This window comes from Chelonoidis abingdonii, chromosome 3, assembly GCF_003597395.2.
Source record: "Chelonoidis abingdonii isolate Lonesome George chromosome 3, CheloAbing_2.0, whole genome shotgun sequence".
NCBI classification, from domain to species: domain Eukaryota; kingdom Metazoa; phylum Chordata; order Testudines; family Testudinidae; genus Chelonoidis; species Chelonoidis abingdonii.
Window position 1 is genome coordinate 172,480,457 of NC_133771.1, and position 18,016 is coordinate 172,498,472.

The following is an 18,016-nucleotide window of genomic DNA, read 5'->3' on the forward strand; positions in this document are numbered from 1 at the left end:
CCACTTGTTTTAAGAAATATACTTTACCTTTATAATTCTCTTGAAAAATCTAGGTCAAAGATTCTTTGTGCTGTCTAGCATTCCCTTTTGACAGTCTTTCCCGTTGTAAGTCAGAAAGTAAACTATAAATATACAATTTGGACTATTTTGTGGATCTTTTTGACATCCACTAGCATATCTTCTCATGGCCAACCGATTGCTCTGTATAGTTTGAGTGTTACGCATTTTGCAAAATATCCTGCCCTTCCTCTGCTGGAAGTTTATGGCTGCTAAAAGGCTGTTCAATGCTGCGGGCTAGCCTTCCAGCCTTTCACCTGGATTGAAATCTTCAATTTGCTTATGAGTAGAGGTGAGTTTCATTTCATACTAGTCCCCATTTGGCCACATCACAAACCCCCCAGACAGTTTGGCACCATTCAGCTACACTGGCAGCAGTATCTGCTTGTGAGAAGCCTAGGGTTGGAAAAACAGCAGGAGTGTTGCAGGTCAAGATTGAGATGGATTGGCAGAGCAGTATGGGGGAGCATGCACCGTGCCTATCCGTACTATGTTTGGCTCAAGCAAATGTTATTAATCCCTCAGTTTCATGAGCCCTAACCTCATTCATAAATTTAAAACAAAGGAGCCTTGTAGAAGTGGAATTTTGATGGACGCATAGACGGATTTCAGATATTGTTAAGCTGTTTCCCTTTATTCTGACCACATAGATATCAAGACCTATCTTGGAATTTACACTATACCACTATTCTGCAGCATGGAGAAAGCATATTTTTGCAAATTGAATGTCTTTTCATTTCATTTTTCATGTATCCTTTGCTGTTTATGTGCTGCAAGTATGTGAACATTTTAACATTCAAGATAACATACCCATATGAAATACATGCATACAGTTAATGCATCTTTTCCTGCTGATACCTTGAGGGAGGAAAAGCAGTGTATGATAATGGTTCTGTCTCAGGTTCCTTGTTCCTTTATCTGTACTCTTGTGGCATTCTTCCTCCCATTTCCCTTCATTTCAACTTTTTCCTAATGCAGGGGAAAACCTGTTATCTCCACCTTGGGAATGGGTAAGAATTCTGCTGTTGCAGCATTATTCATGTTGTTTCCCAAGTTATGTGGGTTTGAGATGTATGTTACATTATTTATTTTAAAGCTTTTGTTATGTTTTTCTCATTGTAAATATTAGGTTCTTTCATTGTGATTAGCCTGTTGAGCCCCTGTGTCATCTGCCGATCCCTTCTACCTTTTTGTCACCAGTTCTGGAAAGCTGCCATTCTGAACTTCAGAGCATGGCTTAGGGTACATCCACAGTACCCGCCGGATTGGCGGGTAGCAATCGATCTATCGGAGATAGATTTATCACATCTCATCTAGATGTGATAAATCGATCCCCGAACGTGCTCCCGTCGACTCTGGAACTCCACCAGGGCGAGAGGCGGAAGTGGAGTTGACGGGGGAGCTGTGGCCATCGATCCCACACTGTGAGGATCAGAGATAAGTCGAAATAAGATATGTTGACTTCAGCTATGCTATTCCCGGCCTTAGAAGTGCCTTCCAGTGCTCCAAATAGAGTTTCTGGTATGTCCCTGGCCATATTCATTCAACAAACTTGACAGGAGGTCTACAGTCACCAATAGCAGGACAGTTGGGAGGAGGTGGTCTATGAGAAGGCCATTTGAACTCAAATAGTAAATACTACAGTTGTGTAGAAATTTTAAAAATTGATATGCTTTGCAGGTCGAAACATCCAAAACAATAAAATAATACTATGGTATAAAACTTGCTGGGCAGAATGGTACTCTGTTGCAGTGATATAAATTCCGAATAATTCCAGTATAGCATCCTATAGACCTAATCTGTTTTTCCACTACCTCTAAAAGATACTACAGTGGAGTTATTTGGGATTTAAACTGCTGCAGATATTTAAAAGCAGACATTGGCCCACTAATTCCCTCCAAACCACATAACACTTGCCAAAAATTCCTAATAGCCTCGCTCCACTTACAAGTAAATATTTAAAGGTTAATTCACCACTTTTCAGAGGGTCTGTATGAGGTCTGTGCAGCACCACTTAAAGTCCCACTTACGTTTTATTTTAAGTTATGAATGAGACTTAAGTGGTACATAGGTCTGTGTTATAGAATCATAGCAATGTAGGGCTGGAAGGGTCCTTGAGAGGTCATCTGGTCCATCCCCTGAATCTGAGGAAAGACCAAGTATACCTAGACCATCCCTGACAGGTGTTTGTCAGACCTGTTCTTAAAAACTTCCGCTGACTAGGATTCCACAACCTCCGTTGGAAGCTTATCCAAGTGTTTATACTTACAAGCAAAATTTTTTTCCTCATATTTAACCTAAATCTCCCTTGCTGCCAATTAAGCAGATTACTTCTTGTCCTACTTCCAGGGGATGTGGAGAACAGTCTCTATCCTCTTTATAACAGCCCTTCACATAGTTGAAGACTGTTCTCAGTCTTCTTTTCTCAATACTAAACATGCCCATTTTTTTAACCTGTCCTCATAGGTCAGGTTTTTTAAACTTTTTATTGTTATTGTTGCCCTCCTCTGGACACTCTCCAGTTTCTCCTCATCTTTCCTGGAGTCGCACCCAGAATTGGAGACAGGCTGAGGCCTCACTAGTGCTGGGTAATGCAGGGCAATTACATATGACGCTCCTGTTAATACATCCCAGAATGATATTAGCCTTTTCTGCAACTGCATCTCGTTGACTCATTCAGTTTGTGATCCACGATAACCCCAGTCCTTTTTAGCAAGATTACCAGTTATTGCCCCTTTTGTAGTTGTGCTTTTGATTTTTTCCCTTGCCTAAGTATATTCTGTTCTGACTTCAGACGGAGTGTTGCTTATGGAAAGGTGCACCTGGGTTCCATAGTGTCCCAGTGAAGCCTCAAATTATTAAAATGTCAATACGTTTACAGACTGTACTGTCAAACATTTACTGGTAGGCTAAGAAGGATTCTCATGCAATTAAAGCTAAACAATTTTTATGTACTATCCTTGACTTAAAAAAAAAAATTCACTAATTCATAGAATTAATTATTGTGCAATGGAACTTCCAGTCTTTAGCAGAGATTAGCTATGAAACAGCAAGGGTTTCAGCAAGGGTTTTTCCTCCTCTTTCAGTGTTGTGTGATGTCTAGTCTAAAATAAGAGTGATTTTTTTAAAAAAATATAAAACCAGTGTATGTGTGTCCCCTTGCTCTCTGGCAAAAATTACACCCAGTAGAAAAAAGATCCAGTCGCTAGAATTGTCAGGAGTTATGCGCAAGGTAATAGGATTCTCCTGTCCCCCAACAAAAATACCTATAGCCTTCTAAATACTTGTTACATAACTACTCCAGCTGACCCATTCTACTCACATTTACACTGGTGTAAATCCAGAGCAATTCCAGTATATATTGCACTAATAGAACCAATCAGAATCTGGCCCACTGACTTCTGTGGAACAGCATGCATGAATCATGGCTAATGGTGAGGGGTCCTAGTTTAGAAGTGTTTGAAAATTGGATATGTATATAGGCAATTTTTTCTTTCCCCCTTTTGTTTAAGTATACTTTCAAGTCTCATTTTCTTGAACTTCTCCTGACACACATCTAATGCAGTAACTATTGGTGCAGTATGACACCGTAAGGCTGCCCTGTTAACAATAGTAATGTGTTTGTGTCCATGTTTCTAAAATAAATCCCATTTTTGAAGGACTTATAGATTTGGCATGAAATATACCCTGGGCTTTAGGATTTTGATACAGGAATAATGTGTAGTTTTTTTTTAACCAAGTTCATTAAACAGAGAATCTAATCCGGCAAGCCCTTGTATGCATTAAGTGCCTTTATTCCTGAGTGTAAGGGTTTGCACAACTCATCCTAAATAGTTTAAAAAATTAAACTAGGGGAAAAAGGGCAATAAAAAGGTTTTTTCTTTTCTCATAAAGTTACTCATCTTAAGGTTCCAGTAGATTGTTTATTTTTACTTATTTAAATTCAGATAAAACTATGTGCCAAATTCTCTGCTGCTGGAAATTACTGCAATGGATCAAATTGCACCAGCAAAATATTTGGCACTAGGGTGAAATCTGACTTCGTTGAAATCAATGGGAAAACATCCATTGACTTCAGCACTACCTGGATTTCACCCTAGAGCTTTAAACACTTTCATCTGGCACTCTGCTCTGTTGCCTGACATGCGTGATCTTTCTTGAATATAAATGTAAACCAACAAAAATCCATCATTAGAATGTTTTGTACAAAGCCCCAATCAGAATAAAGGAGACGGGGGGAGAATGAGCCTATTACTAACTTTAAGTTTACCTTTCTCTTTCTTTGTACAGGGTTCTTAGCTTCACAACAGATTCCCAGCTCCCATGCCATGTAGCACATCAGCAAGCTCTCAGTATAGCATTTTAAAAACTTCTGAAAAAGGTATAGCTAGTACTTGCCCTTTCCAGGCCAGCTCCAATTTTCTAGCTGGGTTTGTAGCATGTGTGATTTCATGAGCAGACTGCTAGTCGCACAGAGAGTGGAGCTGGCAATCCATGATTGGACTGTACTTCTGTACCAGCAGAAAGGAAAATTTAAAATTAGTGATATGCCATCTTACTCTGCTTACCTGAGGCATCTACCTTCTTGCTATAACTAGGCTTTTGCTGATTGATGTTCTCACATCATCTTGAGTTTTACGTTGTACAAGTACAATTATTTATTAACTAATCAATACAGTACCAATAGTACTGAGTTATTTTTATGTTAAAACTATTTTCCAAGTGACATTTTGCAGGACCAATTTAAAGGTGATACCTAAAGTGGCATAAATTAGAGTCTAAATTGGTGTAATCTATTCTCCAGAGTGTTGGCAAAGGTGTAAATTACCTCCCTGCTTTCACTTATGTTTTCTACACTGGTGTATAAATTACATCAACTTAGATTTACACATTACTAAAGTATTTCTAAATTACTTAAAGGATGTCTAATTTACACTTCTTCATGCATTACCTTTGAATTTGGCCCTTAATCTGCATAACTACCTTTGTATTTCAATAAAAATGTAAATGATTATAATGAGTCACTGTGGTACAGTCAGTCACAGGTTTTCGTAAGGCATTTCTTTTTTATACATACGTTCAGGGTCCTGGATCCCTGTGTGCTATTTTGAATTCTTATCTTGAAATTATGGATTAGCATAGATTCAGTCCTTAATATATTCCCCTGAACAAGCAATTATAATAAAAAATGCACACTTAAAACAATTCCTTAATAATCCATTCAGACAAAACAATGCAGGCGAGATGTGAAGACATTTGGAAGCATTTTAAAGATTCCATTTACGGGATGCCTGGTGTTCCTTAGCACTGTTTATCTCTCTCCCATTTTTTTAGTGTTTAGAGTTAGTTCAGCTTGTATAATGTTGCATTTCTAATGCTTGTTTGGGGGGAAGAGGGAGAGAGAGAGGTAGGCTATGTTCTTTAAACAAGCCAGAGTTTTGAGGTTGAATTGCCCAGGAGGAAGCTTTTTTTCTTTTAAAAAGTTGAGTCTTTCATGTGCTCCAAAGTACTTCATATAACTTCTGTTTAAAAAAAATCAGTACAGAAAGTAAATCCACATTTTAAAACACATTTTGCTAGTGGATCATAAATTTGTATTCAGAGAGTTTCAAAAACAGATTATAGGGACATGGGGCCTTTACTTTTAAAGCCATTTAAAAAAAAACACCATGAACCACAAAAATCTGTTGGGAGTAATAGTAAGGGTTTGCTTTAAACGCTCAAAGGCAAGAAAATCTAAAGTTAAGACAGACAATGTGGTCCGATGCTGTCCTTAACTGATCACACAGCTTGCAGGTATGGAGCTGCTTTGCTTCAGAGCCTTGTTGCAGCGATGTCAGGTGAGGATCAGTGTTGAACTGAATTTTCAGTGCACTATAAATTTCCTTTTTTTTTTTTTTTTTTTTGTACATTTCAGGGCAACCTCCTCATGTTACTGTAACATAGGGGTCTTTTTTTCAGACAATTAAACCACAAAGAAAAAAATTTGTGCTCTATTCTTGGAGCTGTGCAGATAGTTCTGTGCCAAACATATTTGTTTACAGTGGTAATGTCTGAGTTGTATTATACTAGTTAATAAAGGGATTTATTTAAGGAACAAAGTGAATGACTAAAACAGATGTGCCAGTAGGCTGTATTGTTAAAACTGAAAAGTAAGATTATTTTATGTGAGTTATTTTTTATTGTATTTCTTAGAAATTCAATTTAGTTGTGAGGACATCTTTGTGACAACTGAAAGTATTCTGGCAGTCTGTTTGAGGGGCTGCTCCTATGCTCTTTAAATGGATCAATCTCCCATCTCCTTCACTGGCGATTTATAAAGATTGCACATTAAAGCCCTTAATCCCAGGTTTGATCAACTATACAGTCATATTACATTATGGATTTTACCATGATTCTAAATCTTTAATTTTAAATCCATCTTCAGTTGTAGCAAACATATATAATATATTAAAATATTTCATAGTTCCTTTGTAGTCCCCCATCAGTCTGCCTATATCCATCTGTTGTCCCTAGTCCTATACTTAGATTGTGAGCTCTCTTTGTTGTTTGTACGCACAGCACCTAGCTCAACGGGGTGCTGGATTGTGACCCTGAGGCACTATGATAAGAGAATTAATAATAATGTAGTATATGTTTTTTCCATTCTGGTTTAATGACACAAAAATCTGCCCATGTCTTCAGCCTATGGTTTTGTCATGTCAGGTACTTATACAACAACACAGTCATTGTGAAAAGAGAGTTAAAAGTGGAGTGGCTTGCAGCTATGTGACTAATTTCTCACAGTTATTCACATTTCTGTTCATGGCATCAAAATTAGGGATTTTTGAGGCTGCATGGGGAAATAATGAATGCCTTGCATCTATAGCACCTTCCATTTCAGGATCTCAATGCATGTTTCTTCAAAGATCAGTTAATTTAGCCTGCCGACACTCCTGTCATATAGGTAAATGGCATTATCTCAACTCCAGAAATTGGGTGATAAAGGCATAGAGAGTTTCAGTGAGTTGCCCATGGTCGCCCAGATAGTCTGTGGCAGAATCTAGAATGGAATCCAGTTCTCCTGATTCATAACCACCATTCTTTAACTACAAGGGTGTAATTCCTGATTGTGAGTGTAGTGAGGCAGAGTGGCCTCCCTCTGGACTTGACAATGAGGAACCACTACACTCCGCCTGGTGGGAGGAGCCAAATCCTTCTCAACAAAAGTACCAGGGTGGGGCAGGAAGGATAAAGTTGAGTGGGACTCATGGAAGGAGGCAGATATCTCCAGCCCGCTGCGGCACTCTGGAATTGAAACTGCACTGTGCAGCACCCTGGAGGAGATCTATCCTGGGCATGAATTGTCAGGACTGTCATCAGCCCTGTACCTTGAGGAGATGGAGCACCCTTGGATTATGGAGCCCTGCACCTGGAATGGGGTAGGAAGGAGCCCACGGAAACCAGACTTTGCTCCAGTTTTGTCTCTGTTAGAGCCCTTGGCTGGGACTCGGTGGAGTAGGGTGGGCCCAGGTCCCCTTACCCTTCTGCTGCCAACCCCACCTTTGGTCTTGTGGTCTATTCACCCCTAAGCCAGAAGGCCTATGCTTTGTTTTCGGCTTGCCCCAGCAAAGAGACTGGGGGCCTAGACTCTGTGTGCGTTGGCTTCCTTAGCCAGGAATCATAGAAGATTAGGATTGGAAGAGATCCCAGGAGGTCATCTTGTCCAACCCCCTGCTCAAAGCAGGACCAACCTCAACTAAATCATCCCAGCAGGGCTTTGTCAAGCTGGGCCTTTAAAACCTTTAAGGATGGAGATTCCACCACCTCTCTAGGTAACCCATTCCAGTGCTTCACCACCCTCCTAGTGAAATAACGTTTCCTAATATCCAACCTACACCTCCCCCACTGCAACTTGAGACCATTGCTCCTTGTTCTGTCATCTGCCACCACTGAGAACAGCCTAGCCCCATCCTCTTTGGAACCCCCCTTCAGGTAGTTGAAGGCTGCTATCAAATCTCCCTCCCCCCCACTGTTCTGCAGACTAAATAACCCCAGTTCCTTCAGCCTCTCCCCATAAGTCATGTGCCCCAGCCCCCTAATCATTTTCATTGCCCTCCGCTGGACTCTCTCCAATTTGCCCATATCCTTTCTGTAGTGGGAGGGCTCTAAAAACTGGATGCAATACTCCAGATGTGGCCTCACCAGTGCTGAATAGGTGTGAATAATCATTTCCCTTGATCTGCTGGCAGTGCTCCTACTAACACAGCCCAATATGCTGTTAACCTTCTTGGCAACAAGGGCACACTGTTGACTCCTATCCAGCTGCTCATCTACTATAATCCCCAGGTCCTTTTCTGCAGAACTGCCGCTTATCCAGTCGGTCCCCAGCCTGTTACAATGCTTGGAATTCTTCCTACGAGCAGGACTCTGCACTTGTCCTTGATGAACCTCATCAGATTTCTTTTGGCACAATCCTCTAATTTGTCTAGGTCCCTCTGGACCCTATCCCTACCCTCCAGCATATCTGCTTTTCCCCCCAGTTTAGTGTCATCCGCAAACTTGCTGAGGGTGCAGTCCATCCCATCATCCAGATCATTAATGAAGATGGTATACAAAACCGGCCCCAGGACTGACCCCTGGGACACTCCGCTTAGGCAAAAGTCTGCTTCCTGCTCCGCCCCGTCCAGAAGGCCAGCGCTTCCCTTATAGACTGTTCATTGCTGTCTGTCCAAGCCAGGAGGCTGTGGGTTAGAGATTGCTTTTACTCTGCCCTGCCTAGAAGATCAGAGCGCTAGACTCTTGAATGATGTCAGCCGTAGCTGGGAGACTCTGGGTTAAAGACTGCTTACTGCCCTGCCCAAGGGGGCTAGAGCTCCAGACAGTTAATGGTTGTTTGTCTCTGCTAGGAGGCTACAGGCTCCTTGGCCCTGCCTGCTGCAGTGAGGCAGAGTGGCCTCCCTTCCAGCTTAAGAGCAGGGGACCACTACACTGACAAATTAAAGCATTTGCCAAATAAGGGAGACCAAAGGGGGTGAGGACATATTTCCAACTTTGAAAGGTTTGTTATGCCCGCAAACAGTATAGGGGAAAGTCAAATAAAAGGTGCTGTGTTGTGCGGTTTTGTTTATTTTATGTTTTTAAGTATCTGTTAGTTTCTCTTGCAAAGCTGTATACCACTAAATTTGTTGTGGATATTTCAGCAATATCCACGCATACTTTTTCCATGTAAATGCTCGGGCAATCCTGCTACTGTAGGACAAAGCTCTTTTTTAAAACTTTTAAATGTTTTTTTTTCCCTAACAACCTATTTGTATGTATTAATCCATTGGTTCTAGGAGTTGAAGTCTCTTGGCATTTGCTCCATTATCAATAGCAGCGCTTACCATGAGCACTGATGCCAAGGTTTTTGAGAGAAGGCCTATAACCAGTACTTGGATAATATCTATCCCTAATTATTTTATACTGCTACACCTCATAGTATCCAAATGCCTGCCATGTAAAATCAATAGCAATGGTGAAGTCCCTAGTAGAAGAAAGAAAGAACAAAATTTCTTCAACAAATTTCAGTTGAGCTTCTTTTGTGAATTGAATACTGTCTTCTGACCTTCCTTTCGTTTAATAAACAATCACTATTTATCCTTTGAAATCCAAACTAAGGCCTGGTAAGAGATGTGTTTAATAGCACTATTTCTTTAAATACATGATTAACTTTGAATTAAGCAAATTAAAGGCTGTGGAACTCAAACGTGCTTTCCTGAATCAGTGCTTAGATCTGGATTATATAGACATGTTATATTCCTGCATCTGTCTGTCTGCCTATCTGAGAGACAAGGTGGGTGAGGTCATATCTTTTATTGGACCAACTTCTGTTGAGGAGACAGACAAGGTTTCGAGCTACTCAGAGCTCTTCTTCAGGTTTGGCAAAGGTACTTGAAGCATCACAGCTAAATACAAGATGGAACAGATTGTTTAGCATAGGTAGTTAGCACATAGTCTAAGGGACCATTTAAGGTGGTGTGGTCTGTTAACACACCTGCAGTCATAGGACAAAGAAGGAGGAATTAGTAATGGGACAGGTTGTTGTAATAAGTCATAAATCCAGTGTCCCTATTCTGTTTGATTTTTAATGTGTAGCACAGGCACCGACTTTCCATTGTGCCAGGGGTGCTCGACCCTCGGCTGTGCCCCAGGCCCCACCCTCCACCCTTTCCCTCAAGGCCGCAGGCCTGCCCCCATTCCACCCTCGCCCCGCCTCTTCCCACCCTGTTCAGTCCCCTCCCCTGAGTGCACCAGGTCCTCGCTCTTCCCCTTTTCCCTCCAGTCTCCTGAATGCCACAAAACAGCTGATTGCAGCGGGTGGGAGACATGGTGAGGGGTTGATTGGTCGGGCCTGCTGGGAGGCAGGAGGCATTGGAAGGGAGGGGGAAGTGCTGATAGGTGGGCTGCCAGTGGATGCTCAGCACCCACCATATTTTCCTTGTGGGTGCTCCAGCCCGAGGGCACTCACGAAGTCAGCGCCTATGGTGTCTAGCAGAGTTATGAATTTAAGCTTTTAGGATTATTTTTTGAAAGTGTTGTGCAGATTTCCTTTGAGGATCAGGACTGAGAGGTCAGGTATGGAAGTATCACTTTGTGATGGAGTGCTTTGTCTTTTATCATTTTCCTGTGGGGGTTCATTCGAAAATGTAGTCTCTTCTCTTATAGAATCATAGAAATATAAGGGCTGGAAGAGAAGTCATCTCGTCCATCCCCCTGCACTGAGGAAGGACCAAGTAAACCTAGACCATCCATGAGAGGTGTTTGTCTAACCTGTTCTTTAAAACCTTCATGGGCAGGGATTCCACAACCTCCATTGGAAGTCTGTTTCAGTCCTTAGCTATCCTTATAATCAAAGTTTTTCCTAATAGCTAACCTAAATCTCCCTGGCTGCAAATTGAGCCCATTACTTGTCCAACTTAAGTGGAAGTGACAACAATTGATCACAATCTCTTTAGAACAGCCCTTAACATATTTGAAGACTGTTATCAGCCTCCCCACTGGCCCAGTCTCCTCTTCTCTAGACCAGCGGGTTCTCAGACTGTGGGTTGGGACCCCGGAGTGGTTCACAGCCCTATTTTAATGGGGTCTCCAGGGCCAGCATTGTACTTGCTGGGAACCACGGTTGAAACTGAAGCCCAAGCTCCACCTCCACCCGGCGACAGTGTCAGAAGCTTTACTAAAATAAAGATAAATCATGTCTACTTCTTCCCCCCATGCACTATGCCAGTAACCTTGTCAAAGAAAGTAAGTAGGTTGGTTTAGCATGATTTGTTCTTGACAAATCGATGTTGGCTATTACTTATCACCTTGTTATCCTCAATACTTGGATTGTAAGCTGTTTGAGTCAGGGACTGTCTTTTTGTTCTGTGTTTATATAGTGGCTAGCACAATGGGGTCTTGGTCCATAACTGGGGTTCTGGGGTGCCATAGTAATACAAATACATAATATACTGCCTGTTACATGTTCTGATGCAGTGGTCTCTCTGGTTTAGAAATATAGACCCTTCTACTTCACATATGTGCAAACCCCATGGTATAAATATGGGCAGAATTTGCTGCTTCATTAAGCATTTTTGGGATTGTTAGTGGTATTTTGTTTAAACCTTAGTAGTGAGGAAATCCAGATAGAAGACTGAAGGCTTCATTTTCATTTTCAGTGGGTTCCAAGCCAGACAAATTTATCAAAGGCTGTCTGTTTGTAGGCAACTATTGTAATCTGATCTGAGCTTTTCTGAGTTTAAGTTTAGAGTGAAAAATGTGCCCCCTGATTAAACATAGCAATTAAGGATTTTAGGGATCTTAGTTTTGACCCCCTTGACATGAAACACTGACCTCAGTGCAGTACGTTTGTATTGAATTGTTACCATTGTAAGACAATTAGATCATCTTTCTGGGAATTTTAGGGGGCCAATTCATCATCATCATCATAAAAAAAAGTGTCTCCTTTGAATTGCTACTCCCTTGATTATTTGAGTTTTGGACAGTGTATGTAAGGTATTTGTGATACTAATCTGACACTAACTACGTTATTGCAAAGAATGGTATAATTACATCTCTAATTTCAATCTGCACACTGACAAGTAAGCAAAGTTGTGTTTTTCATCCTTATTTATGAAGTTATCTGAATTAAGATAAACTATCTCTCACCACTCCCTCATTTTCTCTCTCCTACGCACACTCACACAGACTGAAATTTCCATAGGTTCCTAGAAGATTAATAAAAAAACCAAAAAAACCCTCCCACCACTTTCAATAGGAATTGTGCCGCTGAATTCTGAAGGTGGTTTTGAAAAAATCTCAGCCTTATTCCTGATATAAAATCAGAACCCCCCACCCCAAGACACGCGCATAGTATGTGACCTGAGGATCTTGCAACCCATAGAAAATAGGTCAGCATGTATTGATCCCCTACTCCCATTTATTTCAACAGGAAGTATGCTCAGAATAGGAGTCACACCTGCAGATCTGTTGACAAGCTTGTACTCTAAAAGACTTAGTATATGAAACTATTTAGTCATGACCTTGTGCTGATTGAAACTTGCATTTGTATTTTAAACAGTTTTCTAAATGTCCTCACCCTTTAAGAATAGTCCTTGATGAACAAAGAGACTTTGTATAACTAGTGGTAAATAACTTTTAAATTAGATACATTTAGAATTGAGAGACAATTAATTGATTCCTTTTCTCCTTTTTCAGTCAGTCACGAAATTCTCTGTTGTTTACCATGGTTATACTGAATGCCTTTGTTCTCATACATTTTTAATCAACCTTTCTTTTCTTTTCCCCCAGACCGTATACACCTATGAGAGGAGCCCTCTCCACTGTGTGGTTTGATAGATGGAAGATCTCTAATGAGTGTCCAGAACACATTGAAACCATTGACTCAATGTGTCAGGTGCTTACAAACGTGATTGACGATGAAGTTAAAAATGGCATCAGCAAGAATAGGATAATTTTAGGTAAGGGTTTTTTTTTTGTGTTTATACCTTATGAGAGAGCCTCTCGCATTGGGTTCCCATTGGAGTCTATCCTGCAAGTTTGACAAGCAATCCCTGCACGTGGTCTCAATTGACCTTCATTCAGAGTTCAGAGCACGCGGTGCATTGCATGATCTAGCCCTCGGTAGGTCAAATTAGACTGACACCCTTAAAACTGCTTTGACTTCATTGAGGTGCTATGGGTGCAAATGTATGCAGCATTTGGCTCACTGGGTACTCTGTCCCATCAAATTTAAACGTAAGGGGGTTTTTTTGGATATTTTTTTTTGAGCTTCTCATTTATCATTGGAATTTAAATACCAGTCAACAATGTCTAGCCTGTTCTTACTTTGCTATTTCTATCTGGCCTCTTCGTATTTAGAGGGCTTCTGAAGAATGTAAATCTTGAGTTCTCTCAAAGGCAGTGTAGTTTCTTATTTCAATAAGCATCTAGACCAGTGGTTCTCAACGTCACTCCGCTGTTTGTTCAGGGACAGCCCCTGGTGGGCCGGGCTCCAGGCCAGTGGGGGCTGCGGAAAGCAGCGTGAGCCGAGGGATGTGCTGGCCGCCCTACCCACAGCCCCCATTGGCCTGGAGTGGCAAACAACAGCCAGTGGGAGCTGCGATCGGCTCAACCTGCGGACACTGCAGGTAAATAAACCAGCCCGGCCTACCAGGGGCTTTCCCTGAACAAGCAGCAGACCGGTTTTGAGAACCACTGATCTAGACAACACAAATTATTGCACATTGTATCCTCTCTACTGCTGTGGTTGCTTCCGAAGAGTTCAGTCATGAAAAAACAAAAGTCCTGTGAAATGTTCAGTAATGGTAGAACTTGGTAACAAATGCATTTACTCATCATATTTAGCCCTTGTCTAGATCATCACATCTTCAGAACATTGTACAAATATCTACTAATCTTCAAGCACGCTCAAGGAACGTGCTGTATCAGGCCTATTTTACAGTTGAGGGAATTGAAGCAGAGAGGTTGAGGCCCCAGGAGTAGCATAAGTCAGAGATGGAATTAGAACTCAGGAGTGCCTGACTCCTTGTTCTATTCTTACATGACTAAATATTTCAGGTTGGAATAAACTTTTAATGTGGGAACTTCTGATGTCATGGGCAACTGACTCTTACCATTGAGGTCCTAAGCAGTGGAGCCAGGACCATTCAGCCTGCGTATTTTCTTGGCCCAGCCCTGTGTTGCTCTTCGAAGGTCTCTGTTTATTTTTCCTTGGTAGCTCATTGCCCTGGCTGTAGAATGCATTATTTTGAATGGCTGTCAGCACAGTCTCTTTGATCTGGCTTTCCTGTGTTATACCTGCAGACCTAGAGACTGCTGAAGAAGAGCAGATTTTTTTTTTTTTTTTCTGGGAGTGGGGTGGAGATGTTCCACATACAGACTCATTCTGCTGCTAGATTTTGCCTTTGACGTCAGGAAAATAGAAGTAGTGAGATTGCAGGGTCTGAGACACACTTTAAATCTGGGAAATCATCTAAGGGAGTAATTGAGGTTAGTTGTCTCAATCCCTTAGTCTCTTTTGAAAGTTCCAGCCTCTGTGTTTAAATTCTCTATCTTTAAATTGTTGAAAATTGTCTTTTCTCCCACCTTTTGTCTGTCTTGTCTATGTAGATTGCAAGGTCTTTGAGAGATGTTCTCTTGCTAAGTGCATATACTCTGCCTAGCACAATAGGACCCTGATCTCAGTTGGGCTTCTGGACACTACGATGATAAATAAGGACTGAGCCCGTAGTCCAGCATCATACCAAATAAGCGCAAATGTGTACATAGGAGTGATGACAATGTGGGTGTGGAAAAACTGGTGCACAAGGTCTTATTCACATGGCCATGTAGGTACCCTCCCCACTGCTAAATCAAAATGGTAGGTCTGTATACTTCCTCTGCACAGATGTGAAGAATTCCCAGGGGATAAAGGGCGATGGGAGGAGAAGGAAGCGGAAAGTCACAACAGACCTGGTCAACTATCTCTTTGGAAATGCCAGCAACATTCTACCTGGATGGGGGAGAGCATTTTAAGAGGGGATCTGGTGGTGAACAGGCAGCTGATTTGTGGATATGACGTGGGCGGAGGTAGAGTGCTGTTTGACAAGGAAGTCAAAGAGAACAAACTTATAGTGGAGGAAGCCATTGTTACTCAGGAGACTTTCTCCAGAGGTGTTCAGTGGCACAGATGCTGGGAATTGGAATGGTGGTGGTGGTGAGCCATGTGGCAAATTAGTAGGACATCTTTCTGTAGAAAGGAGGAGTGGGGGGATTAGACAACTGAGACAATGACGGAGAGAGTGAGACTTGGCAGATAAGTCATTGATGGCAATAGGCTGAAAGCAGCACAGGCTGGATGGATGGATAAGTGGGTGCTGAAGAAGATGAGGTGATAGTCAAGGTGTGAGAACGCTGACGTTGAAGGAACAGAGGAGCCGTGTTTTCTGAAGACAAAGTTGAGGGAGTAGATATTTTAGTGAGTGGGATTTAATTCAGTGGTGAAGGTCAAAGGAGGATGAGGGGTCAGGTGGCATGTCAGTGTGGAAGTTGCCAGTTGAGAATGAAGGTCGGAAATTATGAAGGGAGGGAGAGCCAGGTGTAAAAATTAGGACAGAAAGTGGGCGGAAACTGACAGCTGTGTAGAGTGGGACAGGAGGGCAGTCTGAAAGAAAGAAGGATAAATGAGACAGGAACTCCAGGAATGGAAAGGGAGAACCTAACATTTTCATCATGGTCCTCTGGAGGGTGACTGTCTTTCCTGCTCTGATACAAGTTTTACACAGGGTTGGGGTTTGTTGAAACAATAAGAGCATTTGTTCCTAAAAGAATTGTGGCCTAAACCATTCATCTCGATGACACCTAATGATGACGGCTTAATGATCAACACTGTTAACCATTTCACTACATCATTTTAAAGGAAACATCCAGCTGCTCCTGGCCTGAAGGTAGGAGTAGTGTATAGCCACTCCTCCCTCTTCACCTCAATCTGATTACTAAACATCAGAAGAACAGTTTCCTTAACATTAATCACATCCTCATTTTCAAATATACAGTCTAAGTTTAACAGTTTTAAATACATATGTCTTTTGATACTTGATGTAAAGTGTGCTGCAAGTTCTGTGGGAGTTCCATGCACCAACTGAAGGTCGTATACAGCCCATACTTCTTATTCCTTAAGAAAAAGTTTTCAGAAGTTGGTCTCAAGGCATCACAGTGAGTCTCAGGGTATGGCTACACTGGCACTTTACAGCGCTGCAACTTTCGCGCTCAGGAGTGTGGAAAAACACCCCCCTGAGCGCTGCAAGATGCAGCGCTGTAAAGCCTCAGTGTAATCAGTGTGGCAGTGCTGGAAGCGCTGCTCCCAGCGCTGCACGCTACACCCACAGAGGATGTGGTTTACATGCAGTGCTGGGAGAGCTCTCTCCCAGCGCTGCCGCTCTGACCACACTCACAGTTCAAAGCGCTGCTGCCGCGGCAGCGCATTGAAATTTCAAGTGTAGCCATACCCTTACAAAGGTAGCAAGATTTCCAACTTAAAGAGCACCATCAAGGAATTTTTTCATATGTTTAAAAAAAAAGAGAAGATTTATTCTATTGTTGTGTAGTAACCCAATCCAGAACTTGAAAATGAAAGCAGTATTCTTGCCAAATGCCCCCCCTCCACCTTCTGTTGTGTGCATACATTGATTTCTTATTGTTGGGTCTTGCTGTTACTGGTTAAAAATAACCTCAGAAGTAGAATTATATGGATATTAAAGATACAAAGGAATGTTAAAACTGGTCAAATGTGACTATTGTTATGTTATACACTTCTGTGTTTAATGCCAAATTAGGCAGATCCTAAAATATGCAAATCATGATGAAATTTTAGAACACTTGAGAATAATTTTTATTCTGTTCATGTCTAGGTTTTTATACTACACCCACCACTGTAGTATAAGCACCCTGGTTCTGTGTGAATTTAAAAAAGATCCTTGGATTTAAAAATGAGGTGTCAATTAATGTTGAAGCCTGCTCTAAAGTTCAGTTATGATGTTTGGATACCTAAGCAAAAGCTGACACCCCCCCTTGATTTACTACTACTCCTAGTTTTACAGGTCACTTTTTGTATACCACAGAAATGCTGATCCAAGCACATTGGTCTTTGCCACCTGTAGTCACTTGTATAAGCAGCCAGTGAAAATAAACTTTCAGTAACAGTCCTGTAGACTTGATCATGTGCCAGAAAATACATGCATGATTCCTGACCCCTTGTACTATAACAATAACATGAGAGAGACAACGACTTTTTTGTTTATTACTAGACTTCTTACATAGCTACTGGACCATGGTGGAAGTAACATGAAAGGGCTGCATCTCTTGTAAATATTGGCATAGTCATCCCTCTCAGTATGTGTGAAAATGAGATGAGGGAAGAAATATCTTGGCACTAGACATCCCAAAGAAAGAAGGCATTGTAAGTACTGAGAGATGAAAAATCAACAATAAATCACTAAAACATGCTGGGCAAACAACTTCACCTACAGCCATGGCTTTTTATGTCTCCAGCCTCCAAGTTCTCTCATCTTGCATCTTTTGTAATTATTGGAAGATGAAATATGTTGTCTTTCATGTAAGGACACTTACTACAGAGCTCTCCAGAGGTAAATTTAGGGTTGTGTGCTACTGCCCATTCCTGTAGTATCTGAATGCGAAGATGATGAAGTAGAATTTAGTGTGCATGTGTGTGTGCGCGTGTAGCATCTAGTATGTGGGTGTGTGGATTATCTAAATTATACCTAAGAAATGAGTGACTCAGACCAGTACTATCAGTCCTCTTTCCCCATACGTTAACTCAATTTGTTGTAATGTAAATGCTTTTTTGTCAAGTTTGGTAAGTACTGATATAAATGATCCTTTTACTTATGTTTTGGGGTGAAGGTTTTTGTGACCCAGCTTTTATATTTGTCACTGGTCA

The 18,016-nt window shown here is 41.4% G+C and overlaps 1 protein-coding gene across 1 annotated transcript in view; it reads left to right on the top strand.

Annotated features, from left to right (window-relative positions):
* Nucleotides 1-18,016, top strand: part of LYPLAL1 (lysophospholipase like 1) — a 53,055-nt gene that overhangs the window by 18,178 nt on the left and 16,861 nt on the right. Inside the window, exon 3 of the mRNA XM_032786270.2 lies at nt 12,868-13,037. Within this exon, the coding sequence (XP_032642161.1) occupies nt 12,868-13,037 (170 nt within the window). The remainder of the gene's footprint in view (nt 1-12,867; nt 13,038-18,016) is intronic.